This window comes from Ammospiza nelsoni, chromosome 3, assembly GCF_027579445.1.
Source record: "Ammospiza nelsoni isolate bAmmNel1 chromosome 3, bAmmNel1.pri, whole genome shotgun sequence".
NCBI lineage: Eukaryota > Metazoa > Chordata > Aves > Passeriformes > Passerellidae > Ammospiza > Ammospiza nelsoni.
In genome coordinates, this window is record NC_080635.1 from 37546829 (window position 1) to 37569427 (window position 22599).

The 22599-nt window shown below is 41.2% G+C and overlaps 1 protein-coding gene across 1 annotated transcript; it reads right to left on the reverse strand.

The window, feature by feature from the left end:
* Positions 1 to 1854: 1854 nt before the first annotated feature.
* Positions 1855 to 16463, reverse strand: LOC132071140 (plasminogen-like). The gene is made up of 12 exons (XM_059468491.1): positions 16404 to 16463; positions 13421 to 13556; positions 12676 to 12782; positions 11523 to 11637; positions 10320 to 10483; positions 9636 to 9765; positions 9395 to 9513; positions 7762 to 7924; positions 6776 to 6906; positions 5780 to 5939; positions 4232 to 4463; positions 1855 to 2183 (listed from the first exon to the last, which is right to left on the reverse strand). The coding sequence occupies exons 1-11, from the start codon at positions 16450 to 16452 to the stop codon at positions 4256 to 4258; spliced, it is 1482 nt and encodes a 493-aa protein (XP_059324474.1). The 5' UTR covers positions 16453 to 16463; the 3' UTR covers positions 1855 to 2183; positions 4232 to 4255.
* Positions 16464 to 22599: the final 6136 nt, after the last annotated feature.

The following is a 22599-nucleotide window of genomic DNA, read 5'->3' on the forward strand; positions in this document are numbered from 1 at the left end:
CTTTCCCTTCCTCTCCATCTACTAGATGGGAGCAGGAGAGGAAAGGTCCCAGTGTGGTGGTTCCAGTCTGTTGTACTGAGATATGGGGTGGCTGTCAGAGGCTGGATGAGCTGAGTGTCTCAAACCAGTGCTGGTGCACGTGTGGTTGAGGATGGGTCAGGTCTTGCTTCTGGTGAGACAGTGTGCCACCCCCAGACCCCCAGCTTGGCTGAGCTGTCAATCAATCCATCAATCAATCAATCAATCAATCACTCACTGGAGGCCATACTAACCCAGCTCCTGATTCTTTCCAGCTGTAGACAGGGAAGGATTAAAAGAAAGATTTAAGTTGGAGAACCACTGAAGGGATTGGTTAAGTTGAAAAGGCTTATAGTCTGAAATCATGACCCTGAAAATGACATGCTGAGGAGGTTGGCATGAATGAGTTTTATTTTCTCTTTAACTCTCACCCCTGAGGCAATCCAGATCATTTCAGTAGTAGAATTGTACTGTATGTCATTTCCCATGATGTCCACTGACCTTTTCTCTCTCCCTGAGTACAGGTTCTGGGAATCTCCCTGAAACCTGCTTGGTGGGAGGGATAACGGTGGTGATCTGGGACACGTGTATTGGTTTGTTGTAGGGATAGCTGGACATGTAAGATTGTGGAGACCAAAAGGCAAGGGGGCCTAAATTGAATTTGCCAAGCTTGTTTTGGAACTCGGCTTACAAGTCCAACAAGTATCACAAGTAGATGCGTGAATTATCTAATGTTAGAGAATTAAACCTCAAAGTAGGAAAGTGATGCCTCCAGGAGCACAGGGAATCACAGATGATCTGCTGGATTTCTTTAGGTGCTAAAAGACTGCTGCATGAACTCACCCCCTGGAGCCTCATTATCCTGTGATTTTAGGACTCATGAGATGGTGGGGGGGAAAAGAACTGCATAAAAAGATGTTAATTAGGTTTTACTGGTATAGCAATTGCCCATTATATGAGTTTCAATATGCTTTCTTTTCTCCTCTGTCTCTAGATGGGACCCTGATGAGACCGAAAGAGGAAAGGTCCCAGTGCCATGTCTTGAGACACAGGATCCTTGTCAGAGGCTGGGTAAGTTTAGTGTCCTCAGCCACTTTTTGGGATGCTTCAAATGCTTGCTTATGTGCTGCTAGGTGAGGTGGTGCCCTGCCCTGCCCCCAGCCCCCCTCAGCCCTGGCAGAGCTGTCAATCAATCAATCAATCACTGACATGGGGGTGTGGTGCTAACCCAGCCCCTGACTGGCCAAGTGACTGGAAGTCTCTCCTTAGGAGAAAGATCCATGGAGGCTTAATAGATGGAGCACAGGGCCAGCACATGGTCTGGACCCTGCCAGCTTCCTGGAGTTCCTATCTCACCCACAATGGAATCCTAGGAGGTGGTAACTCTATGTGAGTTCTTCTAAATCTCTCCCGTCTTTCTGTCTTTCTCTGTCTCTCTTTTTTATCCTAATTCTCTTTTCATGGAACTTTGTGAGTAATATAAGATCTCATAGGTTTAAAAGTTTCTAGGTGAAATGGGCTAAGTAAATGCTAAGTACTAAATTAATACTAAGTAATGCTATGATAAGTGAATATGGTGTCGTATTTAATCCTTTTGCCAAAGTCCCTTTATTTTCTATGTTTTTGCCAATAAGCTCTTGTGTGATTTTTCACCTCTTGAGAGTATCTGGTTGGGATTTCTCTTTGTGCCAACTAGTGTAAAGAACCTTCAATTTAATTCCTGGATTAAGTATTTGGGGTGTAACAGGGGTGAAGTAGGAGCCTTACAGCTGCTGTCACATGCAACCGTGTTGAATCACACAGGTACAACAGGGACACTCTGACAGACAGTAACAATTGTCAGTTTGGCTACTGCTTTGCAATGGCTGCTTACACTCAGCCAGTAGTGGTATTTATTGAGGATTCCTATGAATTATTACATACTTTTTAAAACTAGTCATAAAACCATACTTGGAATATTGTTTCTGACACAGGGACTGCTTTCCAGAAAAATTAGCCTGCATCCAGATTCAGTGGGAAGCTACTGCATTCTTGATTCAAGAAACAAAACCAGGAATTTGGGCAAAACCAGGCTTTGATGGCTGTGTACAGTCCAGTCCCCAAGGGGTGACTCCATACTGGACAAATTTGTTCTCTTGGCACACCAGAGATCCTCCAACTTCAGCCTAGGGAGGAAAAGAAAATATGAAGTAACTTCTCTAGTAATGGGGACACTAGGCATGCAAACAGCAAAACACTGGCAGGAATAATATTGTAGCTCCAAAGGCTTTAAAATGTGACTGACACCAGGACTGCAGAGAGAGAAAGTGTTTTATTAGACCTGCTGGAATAAAATAATTGGGAGTGAAAAACCCCTTGTCTCTAAGCATCCAGGCCATGCTCTTGGTCTGAAGATCCACCAGTCATGGGTGTGAGTATATCCCCAGATCACTGTGACATAAATTACACGCAAAAAATTGGAACTTTCCTAATTTTCCACATCCCCGATCTACTTGATCTGGACAAAAATAATTTAACTGTTTTAATGCTTTGAATTCCTTAAAAGGCAGGCATAGCAGGATATGAATACCTGTGTCTGATGATTTTTGACTCTACCAATGAACACACTGCCCACAGTCTCTAAGTCAGTATATTACAGTATATATACAGTATATTCAGTATATTACAAGCTTTGCTTCAGGTGAGTGGGATATTCACAACACTGGGCTAATATGAGTAAGATATTACCTTACACAATTTTCTTGCTTTTCTGGTTGACTGTGTGAGTTAAGGAAAAAATGCTGTGTATACCTCAGTTCTTAGGCTTCATGCAGAAACATTGAGCTTCTGAAACTATTTCTGAGCCTTGAAAGTCCAAATTATATGCATTTACCTGCTTATAGTCAAAGTTAGATTATTCTTACCCTACAGTTATCCATGCTTCCCAAAGTAAATGCACCACAAAATTAATGATTTTTAACACTTCCATTCATAAATTCAGGGTGATTATATATTGATATCAAGGAACTTCAGGCTAAACATTTTCTATAACATATTGCAAATATCTGGAAAGTCTTCAAGATTTTTGCTAAATTGGTATCAGTAAGCACTTCCATGAGAGAAGCATATTTCTGCAGCCCATTAGACTGAAGGAGCAACTTTTGCTAACAAGGACTTTGCTACAGGTACTTCTTTTCTGCTGCATGTAAGAAGAGCACTCAACTCAATTTAGAAATGTGTCTTTTGTTCAACCCTGCCACCTTTGACCAATGTGAGCTGTTAATTAAGGAAGTAACAAAACAGGACATAGCAAAACCTCATTTATCTAATTTTGCAAAACTAATCTGCCTTTGAACAATACAAGCTAAGGTCACCCTTCTAAAAGCATAAAGCACAACACAAGCAAAATTCTTATGATAATAAGAGTCACATATTTCAATAGCACACAGCTAGAGAAATGTCTTTTTTCCTCTTGTTCACCTAAATGAAAAAGGTGAATTCCTTCAGAATGCACTGTAAAAAGACATAGGCTACAGGAGATATACAAAGCACTTGCTGCAAAATGCAGCAGTACAGATCAGGGAGCTGCAGGAGGGATGTAATTGTTACATTGCAAGCCTAGTCAGTGTCCTGGTTTTGGCTTAGACAGAGTTAATTTTCTTCTTAGTAGCTGGTAGAGTGCCCTGTTTTAGGTTTAATATCAGAATAACAATTACAACACACTGATATTTTGGTTGTTACTAAGTAGTGCTTACTCTAACTCAAGGACTTTTCAGTTTCCCCTTCTCTGCCAGTGAGGAGGTGCACAAGAAGTTGGGCAGAAGCATGGCCAGGACAGCTGACCTGGCCTGGCCACAGGGATGTTCCATCCCATAGAACAACATGCTTGAGCATTACATGCACTGGATGGAGCCACTAATTGCTGCTCAGGGACAGGCTGGGCATTGGTCAGCAATTGTATTGTGCATCCCTTTTGTTCTTTGGGTTTTGTCTCTCTCTTGTGTTTTCATTACAATTATTACTATTATTATTGCTGCTATTATTATTATAGTTATTGTACATAATTTTGTTTCAATTATTAAACCATTCTTATCTCATGAATCTTACTTTTTAAAAAATTATCCTCCCCACGAAAGAAGGGATAGGGGAATGAGTGAGCAGCTGCACGGTACTTAGTTTCTGGCTGTGGTTAAACCATGAGACTCAAGAATAATTTTGATAGGTTGCTATTTACCATAGGCACTGCAGGAAGTGATGGTTATAGCCAGCTGTTACCAGATGTGGTGGGTGTAGTCCAGCCAGTGTTTTGTTCCATCATTCCAGGGGAGGCATTTGGTGCAGGCTCTTGTGCATGATCATCACACCTCTTGAGATTGCAGTACTCCCATATCGTGTTGGGGTCAGTGGTGAAACACCACGGGCTGCTGTCACCATCTGGGTTTCTACAATAGTTTTCCCTCAAATCCCTGCACAAATAAAGTCAACAGTCATGCTGCACAAGACTGATAGTAAGCACAGGAATATCTTGACTAAAGAATGTACTATGTACATCTACTATGTACAAATAATAGTTTTATTGGTTTTACTTTTGGTCAGATATCCTATTACCAGCAAGAACATCTGTGGCTGTGATGCTAGTGAAGAGTTGTACTTCCCATGTGCATTGGAATCCTGAATGTATTTATGAATAAGGAAACAATTCAACTACTGGCTTATATCTGGTTGTAATATTTCAATGTACTAGTACCTAAATAATTACCCCACATGGCAATTTAAAAAAAATTTACAAGTAGGTGTATGTGAGCATACAAAATTGTCAGAATGTGTGAATTAGTAATAAATATGCAAGAAAATTCATACTATTATGGGGAACTTAGGCTTTTCAAAAAAATTTTAAATGTTAAAAGGTTCCTTCTCATATTCAGAAGAATGGCAAACAAATGCTTATGCAATTGATCCCCTCTTACAGCCCCAAACCCCATTTCTATTGAACGGGGTAGTCCTCTACTGACTTCAGTGAGAGGAATCCCATGTCTGTGCTGGGTGGGGCATGGGCAAGTAGAATTTCTCTTTTCAATAATTTGCAGAGTTGTAGTACTTCCCCCTCCTAAATCACAGCATGGTCTCAGAATAAAAAATAACTGAAGTGCTTTTTCTCTGAATATGACAGAACACATGAATTCCACATTTTCCTCACAATTGCTCCTGTAATCCTTTTGCTCTCCTGCCCTTACTAAAAACTGGCACATGAGTGATTTTGGTTAGCTTGTCACTGCTCCAGTCATTCCTGGTACAGTTTTGTTAATCTGAAGAAGATAACTCAAGGGGAAATTTCAGTGCACAGAATTCTGGGTGCCCAATTCCAATGGCAAAGAACACTCAGTTGGCATTTCTGAGCATGACGTATCTGACTGTGTGTTTTGTATCATAAATGCTGTGTCCTGCCCAGATTAAATCATTAGAGAGGCCACAACAGCAAGTTTCAAATTCATAAACGAAACACATATTTCAGTAGATGCCTTGTCTCTGGATGCAAGTCTCCTAGTGTTGGTTGCAGATCATATTTAAGAGTAAGGGACACAGCTGTATTTTACTCAGAATTTAGGTAACAAGAAAACACAATTCTTACAAACGAGACTAACAGAAAACATTTCTGTACATTAGAAAAGTTCACTTTGATCGATATTTTCCCTAGCAGTGTTTTAAAGCATAGCTGTGCAAAGATAATACAACCAGCAGCAGTTATTGCCAGAGAAAGCGAGAAAAGGTGAGATAAACGTACGCGTCCGGGAATTTCTCCGGGGTTTTTATGTGCCTGTGTGGGAACATGGAGCTCCAGGCCTGGCACTTCTTCCCTGATACAGTGACTGAAGCTGTGCCACGATAACTCTGCCCTTTGCCTCGGTAGCACTCCTCTGTTAGGGGAGCTTGTACAGGCACATCTGCAGCAAACAACAGAAACTAGTCTTTGGCATCGTGATTTTAATGTTCTTACTGAGCAGGCACAAGAAAGCCTCAAACACACAGGATGACAAAAATGAACGACTCGTTTATGCAGACAGTATCCAGTGAAGTCATCACACCTGCAGCAGAAGGGCTGAGAAAACTTTCACAGTTTTAACCTTTCACAGTTTTAACATCTTATGTCAGATGTTTTTTAGTGAAGGGTTCACCAGTTTCATCTTGGCATAAGTGAACATGTCAGAATTAAAGATAAGAAAGTTCTCATGCAAAATCCTCAAAGATTAGATACTGGTGATTTTGTCCATGATATTTCTCAAACAGACATTATGTTAAACTTCAGTCTCTCTATTATCCTTTTGATTGTGCTAAGACTTTCTTGTTAATTTTGTGCTTAAATGAATGAATGTTTCAATGTGATTTTTAATTACATTGGAAGCTCTTATCCTCTCATTTGTGGCTAACTTCCAAAACTAGGAGTTAATTTTGTTTAGCAATTTTTCATCCCTTTAAACCTTTTTATTTTTCAATGAATTTGCTATAATTGGCCTACCTTTGGGAAGAAAGTAATATAAAAACATAAATATCTTTCATCTTGTAATTCTTCTATTGAGTTCAGCTTGTGATTTGTATCTTTCACTGTATTTTCCTAACCACTCAAAATTTAATATTTGGCAGATTTTGCAACATGCCAGGCAGACAAACATCAAGAGTGACAAAGTGACTGAAAAAAAAAATTAAGCACATTTATAATATGAAACAATGAATCTTTCACTAGTTTGAAGTCCTTATCTCAATTACAGTCCACTATTCATACCAGCAATCCCTTCTTCTGTTCTGTCACAGGGAGGAATTGTGCAATATTCCCATCTAATATTGCTGTTGGTGGTGTAGCACCAAGGCTTCTTCTCTCCATCAGGGTTTCTACAGTAGTTTTCCTCTAAGCCCCTTAAAACAAGAAACAGGAACACAGACTTTAAACCAGTCACAGAAATCCAGAAGAGTTGTGTGCATGACTATTAACAACTACTGCATGCAGAATTCAGCTCAGTGGTGTATTTATTCCTTTTGGAGATTGATTAACCCGTGCATCACTCCTTTGGGACTAATCAGTGGTCTTCAACTTCACAGTCTGAATGCTGAAGATATAGGAAGAACTTTTCTAATGCCTACACTTTCTGCTCTTGTTGTTGAGGTCACGATGCAGCAGTGAGAGCTGACTTCAAAACACAAGGCACTGATATCCCTGAGATTACAGTAAGAGCCCGGCAAGGCTGGAATGTGTACATAGGAGAACTGATGCACGCTGCTTTCTGCCCCGTGAGAGCGGACAGGGTTCCAGCTCCCTAGGAAAACTTGCAGGATCAAACTACAGAGCTATAAACCAGGCCAGTCCCAGCTATTCCTGCACATCAGTAATGCTCTGCAGACCCAGCCCCTCTGACCTTGGAGCACAAGGTATGGGAGTATGCTGTCCTTGGAGTATCACTCTTCAGAAGAGTAATGCATTGAAGATGTGCCAAAACACAGCCAAAGGATTTTTAACATAAAATTAGTGAACTAACTATAGTTCTGCTGTGGGATGTGAAGGAGACAAGTGAGAAAAATACATGAGAATAAACAGAGAGGCAGAAAAAATATGAAGAGCAAGACCTGAACAGAAGTTATGAGCACTGACAAACAGTGAGAATTACAACTTAACAGCATAAATCAGGAAAACCTGTCCTCCTCTTGCCTCTGCATGTGGATTGATAGGGAACAACTGTTCTTTGGTATTTGTTAAAATGATGAGGCTCAGCATACTTGCAGGGGTATCTGTCAGGAACCCAGCCATGCTTGTGAGGAAACTGCATGTTCCAGTGTTGGCAGGCATTTCCCGACTCGGTGATGGCTATCCTTCCTCGATAGTCTTCTCCTCTCCCTGAAAGACACTGGGAGTCTAGGCCAGAGACTGGTGGGGGTGTAGCTGTAACAGGAAAAGAGAAAAAAAAGAAAAGGGAAGGGGAGGAAAATACTGTTAAGTAATGCTTTCAAAAATATATGAATGCCTTTGTTTCTGTAATGTTGAGGATGTATTTTTTTTATTTCAGCAGAGGTTACACTGGTTAAAAGCCATGTAAAAATCAAGGAGGACATTTTTATGGGCCTCCAGACTGCCAGATGGATGTCCTGTGTCTGCCCTTTTACAGCAGCCAGTAAATAACTTGGCTGGGTTGAGCCAGACTCTGTGCCTACTGTCCCCTGAGAGCAGAGCAGGAAAGGCAGAGTAGTCTTGCACAGTCTTGTAAACCCAAGTGAGATGGAGTTTTATTGAGTATTGTATTATAATAATACAGTACTCAATACAATACACACAGGTAGTGTGGAAGGGCAGAAAAGACCAAGAAGAAATTGTGAGAGAAAGCAGAGCAGCCTTCAGAGTTGAACCTCTGGAGTCAGTGAACTGGGGAAGAGGGACAGAAGGAATAGTGAAAAAAAGAAAGTGAAATGGTCTGCCATGTGGGGAACAGCAAAGAAAACAAGAGTAATGATCAGAGGCGTAGAACCTGCAGAGGGCAAATGGAAAATTAACTTACAGCACATCCTTACAATATACAGAATTCCTCAAGGACATGAGTGTGACCCTAAAAGGTTGGTATGTTCTTTAAACTTAAAGTTTTAAGTGCAGGATGGAAATGCTGTGGTAATTGTCACAATTTATCATACAAAAGTCTATAAATAGTTATTCTGCCATCAGTAATTGAGCATGCTAAGAGAACCACATCTAGCAAACACACACCACTGCTTAGAGCACTGGCAAGTGCAGATACATAAGAAAGCAATCTCTAGAGAGAAAAACCACACTTATAATTGTTTTTTCTCAAAGTGCAATCCACTTCTACAATAGGGAATGTTACCCCTTTATTCAGTGCCTTGGAAATATCCAGATTTAGTGTGCTCAACTTAATGGATTAAGCTAGCTCACTGATAGGCCAGATTTTTCTCCTGAGGCATGAACCTGTTTCTCAGGATTCATGCCTTGCTAGGAAAAAGGCAGCACTGGCTGTGCCGATCAGACCCAGGTAAAATATCACAGTATAGCCACATGGTAATTTAGATGATTTCTGTGAGTTAGCAGATCAGCAGTAAACCACCACCTGATTTAACCTTAATGTCCTGCCTCCCAGGTAAGTTGAAAAGTAAAATGGTTAAAGACAAATTAAGGTTTCCCATAACATCTTTGGCCATATTTCACTTTGTGACACCTTCATCCTCACTGACCATACATGATTTTACGTAATAGAAGTTTAATGAGTGATTCTGCTTATTAATGTGCACTTTCCCTGATTCACAGAGATGTCTGTAGGTTACTAAGAACTGTGGTTTCTTTTCTTTCCCCTCCTTGCATAATTTTAATGAGCTACTCTGTGGAGTGATCTCAGGAAATCAGACTCACCGCACCGAGGAATGTTGCAATATTCCCAGCGTTTATTCGGGTTGGTAGTGAAACACCAGGGCCGAAGTTCACCATCAGGATTACGGCAATAATTCATCTTCAGATCCTTCTCTGGATAGCTGTACATTGAAAATGGAGAGAAACTTGGGAGGCAGCAACAGCCACGTGCAGCAATGAGGCTGTCTGCAGGCAGGCTCTCCCAGGCTCTGTGGGAATGAATTTGGTGCTGAGTGTCACTCACTGTTTCAGGATAAATCCATGCATATGAGGCTCTTGCACATCCCAGTGCTGGCACTCCAGTCCAGACTCTGTTCTGGAAGCTTCTCCGCGGTAATCCTCGCCGTTACACTGCATGCACTCCCCCTGAGGTCCTAGGCAGAAGGAAAAGTAGCAAGGAACACCCCAGCCTATTCATGGAGGATTATGCTGAAAGGATGAGTAGGGTTTGCTCCAGCTAACAATGAAGGGAATTCAGAAAGCTGCGCATTACAGCCTGGCCAAATTAATAATGCTTCAGGAGTATGTTTCACTTGCAGGGAGCAATTTGTCATGTATCTGTATGTACTGTTAGCAAGGGGAGTTCAGTGTGTCACACAGCACTTTACCCTTGTTACAATTAAATAAATTATTGCTGTAAGAGCAATAATAGTCCTTATCCAGATCTCTGCAGTTCTCTGCCAGTAGAGTAAAATGTAGCAAGACCGATAAAGATAAAGCAAACAATATCAGCAAATTTAGTTCTTCCATATTTACAAAATAACTTTGATAACTCAAGCCAATTAGGAAAAAAACCTCTCTGTTGAGAACTTCTCAAGTTCATCTTGATTTAAATTCTAGTTTGAAAAAATCTATAGAAATAAAGCACAAAAAAGTAGCAGGAATAATATAACCTACTTGAACATCCTTCTCTGAAAAGTAAATATACCTTCTCCAGTGTGCATGACCTGGTCCTCACACTCTGGGATGGCACAGTAATCAAATCTCATAGCAGGATCTGTTGTGTAACACCAGGGTCCATTTTCATCTGCGTCAGGGTTTCTGCAGTAATTTTCTTCCAACCCTGCATTGGGGTGTTTTTCAGGTGTATAACTGTAATAGTATTAAATTTCTATTTTAATGCCAGTACTTTAGTGGTGTGGAAGGGAAAAGTTCAACCTGCTCAGCTAGCAAGGTATTTTATTCATTCAGAGCAAAAATGAGAGAAACTGATTTCCCATTGTAATCCATAAATGAAAATTGAAAAATAATTCCTAACTACGATTATTAGTAGCTTTCTCCCTAGCCCCAGTTGCCACAAAGAAGTGAGCTTACAGCCTGTAAGGACAATGACAGTCTCAAAGGACAATTATTGTCTTTAATTTGTGCATTCAATTGATCTAATGAGCTCACTGCAACCTGTGGCTCTGTCATGTGTTTGTCTTAATGGAGTTGCTTTAAAAGTTGTGTATTTCTAGAGTATTCATCAAACACTACTAGGTCTCATAGAGATCTGAAGCAAGTGAAGCTGGGCTTCTTCTTACAGCAATCTTCCCAGAGAAGACGAAATTACTTTTAAATTATCTGAACAAGAGTATCCGAGTGTATTTAATTAGAATAAAAGCAAAATAATTTTTAAAAAAACCCTTCAGCATAGATGAGAGGACACAGGACCTCTGCTTCCCCACTTGCTTCAGTGAGCCCAATGGCAGCCGGCCCTGAGAAGACTCTACCTAGCCAGATCCATTTGGTCCTTGGATACTTTTCTCAATTTTTTTTTTTTTTTTTTACTATCTGTATGGCAGGTAGGAGGAGCCTAGAGTTGGACAGATATCACTTTATACAGAGGAGAGTAATTCTGACCCCACTGTTACCAATAGCAAAAATCTTCATTGTGCTGAGAGGAGCATTTAATCTGCTTAAGACACCTCACATTTAGACACAACTTCTCTAGCTGACAATGCATCCTTTCTTTATCCAGATCATTGCAGTAGAGTCAAAAGTAACAAGACAGATAAAGATAAATTTGTTTTTAAAAGTCACCTGACAACAGGATTTGATAACTTGTACTATAAATCTGTGTATATATATGAAGATGAGGAAACTTGGAAAAGGTTCAGAACAGCAGAAAGAAATGTAAATAGGGACATACTTTGGTTTGTGGGGTATTTTTTCTGCCCACTTCTGGCATGGAATACCCCTCTGAGTCTTGGCTTCTGTTCCTCTGTAGTCTATCCCAATCCCTCTTTTACACTGCATAAGGTAAACTGAAATGGAATCAAATTTGTAAATTCAGTGGTGTTACAACATTCATTGGTGCTGAAAATCTGCAGATATAACTGAAGCTCATCTGCACGTAATAGACTGTGTTTTACTCATGTTTTGAACCTCTTGTGCCTGAAGACATTCTATAATGTATTTTAAATTAGTTACAGCTGCTAGAGATCTAAATAGAAACATTTCTGAAGCATTGTTATAAAGCTATATAATCAAGTAAAGAGAACAGCTATATCAAGTTTTTGATGTGCAAAATAATGCAGGCTTATACTATCATAATACAGGGATAAATAGGAATGTCTTTCAGCAGCAGCTGGGGATTCTTGGATAGGCATTGTTCATAAGCATATTTGCAGTGTGGGTGTCACCCAGCCATCCCTTTAAAGCAGAAAATAGTTATCAAAATGCACTTGTCACATAAGGGCCCCCAAACTTTTGATTCATCTTAGCCTCGGACTCTCCCAGGTGTTGTTCTATTGGGATTCCAAGACAGAGAATGCAAATCATGTCAATGGTGCTTTTATTGGCAACAGACACTGAAAAATTTCCAGTTGTTGAGGGCAGTGATCTTGATTTTCCCTTCCTTTTCCCTTTTCTTGTTTGCACAAGAAGAATCTCCCCAAACCTCAAAATATAAAATGGAAATGTTAGAGCCAGGACAGGAGACCAATCTGCTGGGAAAAAATGGGTTCCTCCTAAATTATTTTAGCCTGTCTAAATAATAAAGCCAGACACATCTGACACCCGGGGAGAGGAGATGAAGACTATATAACTGGGTCGGAGAGGAAGGCAACAAGTAACTTCCCAGTTCAAATGGCACATGGAGACCACCATGGATCTAGGCCTTGGTGTTTGATCCCTCTTGAACAGTATTTTTAGTAATGTGGCTTCTTCCTGTTTGGCCCCCAAATTCTCTATTAGTTTTCTGCCCTATAGAGGGATTTGCTCCAGCACTGCAGCAGAGAAAAGAAGGATGCCATTAGAACAGACTTGATGAGTAAATATGTTACATCTTATTGTACACATACTTATCTTCTCATAAAGAACTGTGTCTGTGCTGGCAAACGTCACTGTCATTTTAGCATTTTCAGCCAGTGTTAAACACTGTAGCTTTTTCCTGGTGAATAGGAAAGCCCTGTTGAAATTGAGAAGGAAGCAATATTGACATAGGAAGCAATATTTTATATTGATTTCAAATTATTAAACTTATCAGTATTTTTCTATAAATTATTAATTTGCTAGCACTGTCTTATATTCATTCTTATCTTTCAGATACTGCACTCAGTATTTTAGACAAGTAAGAGGTTAGGGTTATCTACTACTCTCAAGTGGCTCATTTATTCAGGATATATGACTTCATGAATAAATTATTGTGTGGGGAACTAGAAATGCACTGGCAAAACATTATCAACATCATCCTAGCTGCTCAGGTTAGTTACTGTCCCTACAATGAACTAGCAATCTTGCACTCTTGAGAAACAAAGCAACACCCAGCTAGAGACACTCAAGCAGTTCTCCATGTAATGTTGGATAAGAATGGGAACTTGAATATTTACTATAAAGTGAGTAGTAGGTTGTAAATCCGCTCTTTCCTTGATCTTGTGGTAATTAATTTATGGCTGGAGATAAGTCACAAGCTAAAGGCACAGCATGGGAGACTGCTGTAGGCAGAGCTGCAGCAGAATGGGGATGTGGTTCTGAGTAAAGGTAGGAACATATCATTGATATGCAGACACCCACAATGGCACAGTTTTAATATTCAACAGAAATTACCTGCAGGTAAAATTTCTTTCTGCTTCACATTTGTCTGCGCATTCTTTTTCATCATTTGTCTCATAAAACTGTTTCTTTCGAGTAAGTATCCAAACACCATCTGTTCTTGAATAGTCATCCAGTATATCTCCTTTCACTAGAAGGGAAGGAATCAGACATTACAATTGAGAATTCTGCAGTTAAGATAATCTCTGGATTTCAGTCCCATTTTCCATGTAGCTTGGACAGGTGAAGACACAATTTATTTTGCATAATTCTGGGTAAAAGATGATAAACTCTGAGGTTATTTCTGTCTCCTGACAGAATCACAGCTGAATGACTGCAACATGTCGTGGGAAGAAAGAGGCAGAAGAAAGATGTAGAGGCAATTCTGATTATGCATAAGTTTGAAGCTAAAAGTAAAAAATGGGAAACAAGAGTGAGGGGGAATGGAGAGAGAGACTAAGTGGTGTCAACACCAACCAGAGAAAGATGAAGGGAAGTGATACCCATATCAAGGTTTTAGAGAAGCATGAATTAGGTGGATGGGAGATTTTGACCTGTCATGTGGATTGTGCAATCCCTGCAGCTTCATTGGTCACTGCCTAGCTGTTTGTCCCAACATGTCTTGCCCTAGAGCAAGACACTTCAATCACAAAGTTATTATACAGCCTTTTACAATGCCCACCATTGTTTTATTGCAATGGGTTGAGCAGATGTAGTAATGAAGTTGTCAGGCTACATCTCTGTTGCAACAAATTAACCCAAGATTTTAAATCAGTAAATCAGTTAGTATTATTAGATCTGAAAGTGACATATGCATAAGATTTGTATTATCTACCTGCTAATAATTCTAACACAGCTCTAAAATACTGTAGCTCACAGTGGAGTTTATCACTTAATTAATTTTTTTCTTTCTATGTCTAAAAAGATTCTATGTTTCTGTTTCTAATTTCTACAAGAGTTTATTTCCGTCTCCAGCATCAGGTTACAGTGTTGCACAAGTGAGTTTAATTGGTCATATGGTTTAATTATTTCATTTTTTTCAATATAGATTATTATTGACAGATGCAGGAAGTTCATAATTTTATACAGCATGCTCACAGGTAATGTGAATTTTTCATTTACACTTACATTTACTCATATTTGGGCTGAATTCACTGCAGCATCACTCCAGTGTTACTAACTCCCATGACATATGGGCCATTCATCACCTAACTCCATATGACACAGATTCACACAAAATAAAAGATATTTTGGCCACTAATGAAAATAAGATTGTCCATTGCCCGAGGGCATTTTCTGTGTCCCTTTGCAGAGTTGGCTCAATGCTATAAAACCTGCATGTCTTAAGAAACCCCTGACACTGAGGCTTCCCATATCTAGTCCTACTGTTACAGCAGGGCTATGCAGAGCACCAATAGCCTAGCCTGCTAATTTCTCCTGATGGAGTTACTAGACAAGTGCTTCCTTTCCTGATTTTTTTTCCTAACTTAACTGAGGCTACTGTTCCAAGGGACTAGAAAAAGAAAATACTCCTTTCCAAACTTTATTTACTCATCTTAAAATTATTTTTTCAAAGAGCTCTGCTTTGGATACTATTCCTTTTCAGTGACTATAAGAAAAAAAATTATTACAGTTGGATTGAGAATGAATACATGGGAATTTGGATGACATGCATAAACTAAAAGTCAACACAGATTGGCAGAAACTTAGATAATAAAAAAGAAAAGGTGATGCTAGTTGCTTGAAAAACACTGCAAAGTGGAAACTTAAGAAAATAATAGAAGAGATTTTAAATGCATCAGGGAGTATATTAGTCCAACTAAAATATACATAAACCCAGATATTGCATGGGGTAATTGAACAGAATATTCAAGATACTGGTCAATATTCCAGATTTGACCAGTACTAACCCAGAAAACATAAAAATTTGCTTTAAGGCAGTTGTGGACCATCACTTTTGAGCAAATCAGCTGGAGCTGATAACAATGAACAAATAAACCCCCCACTTTCTCAGTTTTCTTTTATAACCTGCTGCAATCATATAATTATATGTCCCTGGTATTCTGACCCTAAGTCCCTGATATTCTGACCTGAACTATTAAACACTCATAAAAACCATGCTGATATGTATTTATCAGTATTTTTAAAAAGTCATTTAAGTGCCATGAAATTATACAAAATTTCAAAGTACAAGAGAGTACAGTAGCTGATTGAAATCTGATTGAAATATATACTACATATGGAATATTTATTTACAGAATTTGTAGATAAGCTTGAAATCCATATATTACCATCAAAGCTTGAAATCCATGTATTACCATCAGTGGAACACTTATCATCTTTTGGAACTGTAAGAAAGAATTCTGGATATATTCCTGGAAAAGGTGATCTAGGTTACTGGGGAGTAAATTTCTACCTACTGCCTTCTGGAAAACAAGGGAGAACATTTTATTGTGTTTGACAACAGAGGATGTGAAATTGTTGGAATATAAAGAAGCCTGATAATTTTTAATTTGGTTTTAAATATTCCATTTCAAAGCTTTAAAACTCCTGTCATAAAGGATGAAAATCAGTATCACTGTGCTTAACAATGCTTGGCAGTAAACACAACTTTACCTTTAGCATTTGATCCAAAGCCTGCTGAAATTAGAGCTAACTTCTGACTGACTGCTGTGGGTTTTGCACAAGCCTTTGACAGGCTGCTTCCCAAGGGTGCCCTGTCTCTGGCTGTGGGAAAGGTTTGTCTGGGGCCATTAGTTGCCCATGCAGACACCAAGGCAGCTGGTCTTGTGGTGTTGCTAATGAGCACAACCCTGGGGCAACCACAGCTCTCTCTGTGCTCAACAGCAGCTCCTTCTGAGCAGCCAGGCCCCATCAAACCCATCCTTGTCCAGGAAAGGAGTGACACATTGACTTAGGGACCTACCTTCACCACACAGAGCCTGCTAGTGTTTGGCCCCAGTCCCAACCAGGCAAGCAGAAGGCAAAGGGCTCTTACCTGAGCTGAGCAAGAAAAGGAAGAGAAAGGCAGCTTTGCTTATCCCCATTTTGGCCCAGATGGCATGTGCTGGGAATTGTGTTGGTGCACAAAGTTTTATTGACTCGCACTGGAGTGAGACAGCATCAAACAAACAAGGCAGGAGGATTAAGTTAATCATTCTCCTGTGCTGTGCCCCCCCTGCCATGGTGTGGCTATGAAAACAACCTTGAATTGGATGGATTAGCAAATCAGGCTCAATAATTTCTACTGGATACTGGGAAATGTGAAGGCACTTTCTTCTTTTGTGGGACATGTTTTTGTTGTTTTTTTTTTTTTTTTTCTCAGATTGCTTGACATCACTTTGTTAAGGTAAAGATGAGGATCATAGTGGTGGAAAGTATGGGAACAAGACACAATCCACACACTTAATTCAATATAGTCCTGGGTATTCAGCTTTAGGTCCCAATTGTATTTCCAGTCAGAGACTCGGACTGCTTTAGATTGAAACTGCTGCTGATTTATGCTCCTGTGTAAGTCAGTCCCCCAAACCAGACCCTGAGAATGCTAACTCCTTATCAGAATTGTTTTTTTAACACCCTCCCATGCCCTTTCTGGAGTTAAAAAAATACTTCCCTCAGCCCTTTTCTGTTTCTGGTTTAGTTTTTGTTGTTCATGACTTGGGAGGCACACTCACTTTGGTTCAGTGTATGATGTGCCTTTGGCCTCCAGGCAAAGCTGCTGATATCTCAAGTCTGCCCAGACCTCAGGGTGTGTGCAGGGTGCCCCATGCATTTCAGCAACATCTGTCACATCTGTCAACCCCATGGGGCTCAACTAAGGCAAGCCAGGCATTGCAGCCTTAGTGCCTTCAGGAGTTTCCACTGGCCTGCCTGGCCAGTCAGGGTAGCGTTTAGCTGGGATTGGGAGGGCAGATGGGAACACAGCAGGGAGGAAGGTGGGAGCCCTGCATATTCCCCTCTGTGCTGGGAGTCACTGGGGTAAAGGCAGTGGCCAAAAGGTACATGGCTTCAGGGCACAGCTGGGACATGCACCCTGAGCTGCTGAGGGGGCAGTGGGGGAGTGGCCTTTTTGTGGGCTTTTAGACTCAGCTTTGTCACACTGCAGAGGGCTCTTAGCCAATGTGTAACCTGTAGTGGCAACAGGCAGGAGTGACACTAGCAGGAGAATAAGTCTTTGGTCCTAACTAACTGTTTTGTGGTGAGCTGTGTCTATATGCCAACATCATCCACAGCTCATCTGCATCCCAACCTATACAGACAGGATTTGAGCATATCATTCAACCTGTATCACATCTGAAAGAAGGATATTCCTACAGGGATGTTCCTACAAGGCTTCAGAAAATCCATGGTTAAACAGAGAAAAGAACCCAAAATTTCTATGAAGACACTCATGGTGGAAACAATCACCACTGATTTCTGCTTGGCCAGCCAGCCAGTCTGTACCCTCCAAGCAGTATGTCAGCACATGCACAGGTGAATCCTGGGGCCACAAGGCTGTGGGAGAGGCAGGCTGTCCTCATGGAAGCCAGGAACAACTCACAGAGACATTATAGGGACATGAGTGGGAGGAAGCAGGACTAGGGGACCATTTGGGGGAGGTGGGTAGAAGGGCATGCAGGACCTGAAGATTCCCCAGTTTAATACAAAGAGAAGTGAGGTCACCAAGCGATGCAGTGGTACATGATGAGCAGGGATGTGAACTATGGGGAGACAAGCTTGCTTTTTCTGTCACTGACAGCACTACCTGCTCTGTCATCAGGTAGCAAATACCATAGACTACAGATGCAGAAGTCTGAAACCACTCTAGATCTGCTTGCAAGTAGCATGGAAACGACTTTTCTCTTGGAGTTAATCTAAATCTTAGAACAATCAAAAGCAGAGAGATTTTTACGCCCATGTTCTAATAGCAACAAGTAAAACCACATCTTTGCTGATGAAAACTATGCTGCAATCCCACTTCAGGCTGTGAGATTTTCTGGAGAACGTGCTGTGCTGACAATGTCCAGAGGGGTGCAGCAGACGACAGCTTTTGGAAAAAGTGAGTGACATCAAATCCCCAGCATGGAAAAAGTATCAGACCACACTCAGGATACGTTGTCAGGCCATGTTTGTCCACAAGCTAGCTCATATTGCTGCTCAAAGCTTATAAGGAAATTTGTTGTTCGCAATTATGCTTTTCTTTTCTTTCTCAGTTTCCCCTTTTCCTTCCTACCTTAATATAACAGGTTTCAAATTGATTGGTTTGAACTAATATAAATAAGGTAAAAAGCTTTATTTTCTCAATGCAATACTCTGTGTAGGAAAGACAGCATGCAAGTGTGAAATACAGATTAAAAACAGAATGAGAAAGAGTGATGGGAAAATAGCCAAGTGTAATATTATCACTGAAAGGTACTCAAAAACATAATAAAGGTTATGATGCAGTGAAAAATAGAGTCTCTTTGGAGCAGAGAAAAGCTCACAATTTTGTGAGAAAATAGCACAGATTTAATGAAAATTAGGAAAATTAGAAGGACAAGAAATTACTAGATTGAAAAGAAAAATAAATGTTGATAGAACAAATAAGTGAGATTAAGTGAGAATAAGTTCAACATAAGGTTTTTAAAATTAATTTGGAAAAACACAGATAAAGAGCTGAACAGTAATGTAAACATACAAAAAAAAAAAAAAAAGAATGTGAATGTCCAGTATCAAATTATAAAATACTTTCTTTAGGCTTTCAGCTTGAAGAAAGAAAGATTTGTACATGCTTGCACATCCTATACTTTTGCTAGAGAGCATCATGCAGCTCTGCTGCACTGGCTTGCAGTGTGTGTTTTCTGTAAGAGCTGAGCAAAGGATTTGTTATTTAATCACGGTGCTGCTTTCAGCCACTGACTCACTCAGTGCTGTCAGTGGGACCACAGGGCTTTTAGACAGGCCTTGGGTAAGTTTCATCACCCTGTACTCTGCACTGTGAGGCCACACCTCAAGTGCTGTGTCCAGCTCTGGGCAAGCTCACTGCAAGAAGGACATTGAGGCCCTGGAACAAGTCCAGAGGAGGGCAATGGAGCTGGTGAAGGGTCTGGGACACAACTCCTGTGAGGAGTGAGTGACTGAGGGAGCTGGGGGTGTTTAGCTGGGAGAAAAGGAGGCTCAGGGAAGACTTGAAATTTTGCCTGGGGAGGTTTTTGGATCTTCATGACTAGAAACTTCAGAAACAGGTTTAATAAACATCTGACAGACATTTTAGATCTGTACATGTTCTTACATCATGATGGTTGAACTCAAGAATCCTTTTCATTGCCTTTTTCTTCTCATTCTGTGAATTTCTATGAATTAGAATTCCTCAGCACAGCTATAGAGCAACTCTCCATAAGCCATTACCAATAAAGCTTCTTTCTCTGTTGAATGGCTTTTGCACCTTCTCTCTTCCTTCTCCATGATACACTGAGCTTACAGACATGAAGAGAAGAAACACATTTCCAGAACTTCAGACTCATTCACTTAAGAGTTGGGATTGATGAACCTTGTGAGTCCCTTCCAAGTCAGAATATTCTGTGATTCTTGAAATACTCACATTCCCACAGCACTGTGCCCATTAGCTGTCTTGGTTTTATGTACATGTCCTGCTCAGCTGGCAGGCTGCAGCTCTGTGCCCTGGGTCTGTGGGTCACTCTTGCAGCACTTTGGTTTCCTTTGGGAAAAGTACAGGACTCTGAATCCTTGTCCCAGGAAGACTGACTGATCAGAATAACTCACTTCAAAGAAAGAAAAATCTTTTCCAAATCACTCTGGGAACACACATCTCCAGCATGAGCCTGCAAGCAACATCATTTCATTCAAGTGACAGCTTCCTCTGCCCCAGGGGCACACCAAGCACAGTTGGTTTGCCCCTGCTTTTCACAACATAATTGAGACTTCTGGAGTTACCTCACCTTGACAGCTCTGTTGTTTTCAGCTGGGGTGCCCCCCAGCTATGATGAGAGATGCAAGTCAGACTTGTTTAGGCCTGATCCCTGGCCTCTGCCAGTTCTGCAGCTGAGGAGGGAGACTTTGTGTCCTGCTGGCATCCACCAGACTGGGCTCTGCCTCCCACCCAGCAGCTGCTTTCCTGCCTCAGGCTCTCATACACCCAGCTTCTCAGCACCACAGGCATTACCAGCATGGTCCCAGCTCTGCTGGAATCTCTTCACTTGGAATAGCTGGATAGCAGCATTACCAGATCATACAATGCTTTAGGAAAACATCTTGACTCAAATGACCTTGCTAAATAAGAGACTGATACTCACTTTACTTTATATGGCCCTAACATATTGGTAAATGGATGAGACTCACCCAAAGGACTGAATATTCTCATGGAGTGTAATCAGGGGAATGATGCCCTTGTCTGTAGTCATAAGCAGCTCATTGTCCAGGCAAAACTCCTTCCAAAACTGAACATTGCTATGACTTTTTGCCTTTGAGGAAGGTTTGAGGTGCAGGCCTAGAGGTCATTTCCTCCTGCAATTGTTTGTTCCTGTATTTTCTTCCCTTGCATGTGAATACCAACAACTGAATCTCTAATTTGAAATGCAGTGCATACACCCAAGTTTGAGCCCTTTTCTATACCAATTGAAGAAGAAATGAGTCCCAGAAGCCACCTAATCAGTCTCCCTTCCTTCAAACAGAATCAACTCTATAATATCCTTCCTGACTGCTGCTTTTAACCCTAGGTTAAAAACCTCCCAGGACACCCTTCTCAGGAAAGCAGCTAACAAGTACCTTACTGTTAAGGCTTTCCTATGTCTAACCTAAAGGATTTTGCCTTGGTATAGTTCTTCATATCTTACAGGATGTGGGAAATTAGCAAGGAATCAAATAGCAGAATTGCAAAAAAATAATGGTACAATCCAGAATAGTACAAGCCTCATAGTTTCTACTAGCTCCTCTGCATGGATGTGTTAGGTTTACATAATATAGCAAATATAATGGCTAGTTTTTTGAAATGCATTCAGATAACTGGATGCAATACTAGTCAAGTATTGAGTCAAGTTTTGTGCACACAAGTCCTTCCTTGGGCCTTAAAGCTCATTTGAAGTATATTCAGAATACCTCAGGTAAACCACACATAAATAATACACATATCTAATATTCATGTAAATTATTAATATTCATTCCCTATTAATGGTAAATATCAGCACCGCTAAAGCAAGCAGGGATATGATGGTAGTGCCTCAAAAAGCTGTTTGATAGCAAGTATCTGAGCTGACATTATTGTGCTGCCTGCTCAGAGTGTCTCATAGCCCCCTACAGAGCCACAGTCTTACGGCCACTCCTGTGACATTTGGCCTGAGGCTCTTCACTTGTGCTGCAGTTGTACCAGCCATGCTGCTCCTTGTCCCAGCAAAGCTTTCACACAAGCAGTGCAAGAAGGGCCGCCAGGGCTGCATCCTTGATGTTTACTGTGCTTTTCTTGTCTATCCTTCTCCCACAAGTGGTCCTTAAACATCTTCATAGGAGCTGCAGACAAAGCCAGAGGCCTGCTGGTGCTCTGACATGTTAGATGATAAATCCCCTCCTGGCAGATGGTAAACCTTGGGCTAAGGGCTCACTTCCAGAAATTTAGTTCCTAAAAAAGCCTGTCCCAGGATGACTGTACAGAAGCAGGGCTCCTGGCCCTGCTGTGAACCATTCTCAGACAGGGAACGTGGCAGCTCCTGCAGAGCACGAAGGTCTCTGTGCAGAGGAGGCTGGGCCGGGAGCTGCCTGAGCCAGAGGCACTTCCCCTGCTTTGGCTCCTGCACCCTCCCTGCTGCAGGGACCACTGGCTGGAGTGGTATAGGTGGGAGCAGGGAATCAAACAGCAAGGCACAAACTCTTTCCTGCTGCAAGGACCATGGAGAAACAGTTTTGCTCCCTAAGGAACTTCCTATGGGCCTCTAGATAGGAGCAGCAGCTGGGGTACACCAGGGCAGCCCCAGCGCTGGGCAATTGGCACATCCCTAGGGATAGGGATGGGCTGAGGCCATGCAGGTGGGCCTGGCTTTGAGGGACCCAGGGCTAGTCAGGACTGTGGGGACCTGGAGAGCAGCCCTGCTGCAGCACTCTGTGTCCTGGACCACGGGGGAGGCCTGTGTGCCTGGACAGGGACAGCCAGGGCTTGTGGTACCTGACAGCTGCAGGACAGGGAACTGAGGAAACAGGAGCTCATTTCTCTCCTTCTTGCACCCATG

What these genes read in the sequence shown, in the direction of transcription:
- LOC132071140 (XM_059468491.1), bottom strand. Translation starts at nt 16,452, where the DNA reads ATGGGGATAAGCAAAGCTGCCTTTCTCTTCCTTTTCTTGCTCAGCTCA. An exon ending in GAAAGAAATTTTACCTGCAG is followed by an intron (nt 12,783 to 13,420) that starts GTAATTTCTGTT and finishes CAATTTCAACAG; the next exon opens with GGCTTTCCTATTCACCAGGA. An exon ending in AAAATACCCCACAAACCAAA is followed by an intron (nt 10,484 to 11,522) that starts GTATGTCCCTAT and finishes ATACTATTACAG; the next exon opens with TTATACACCTGAAAAACACC.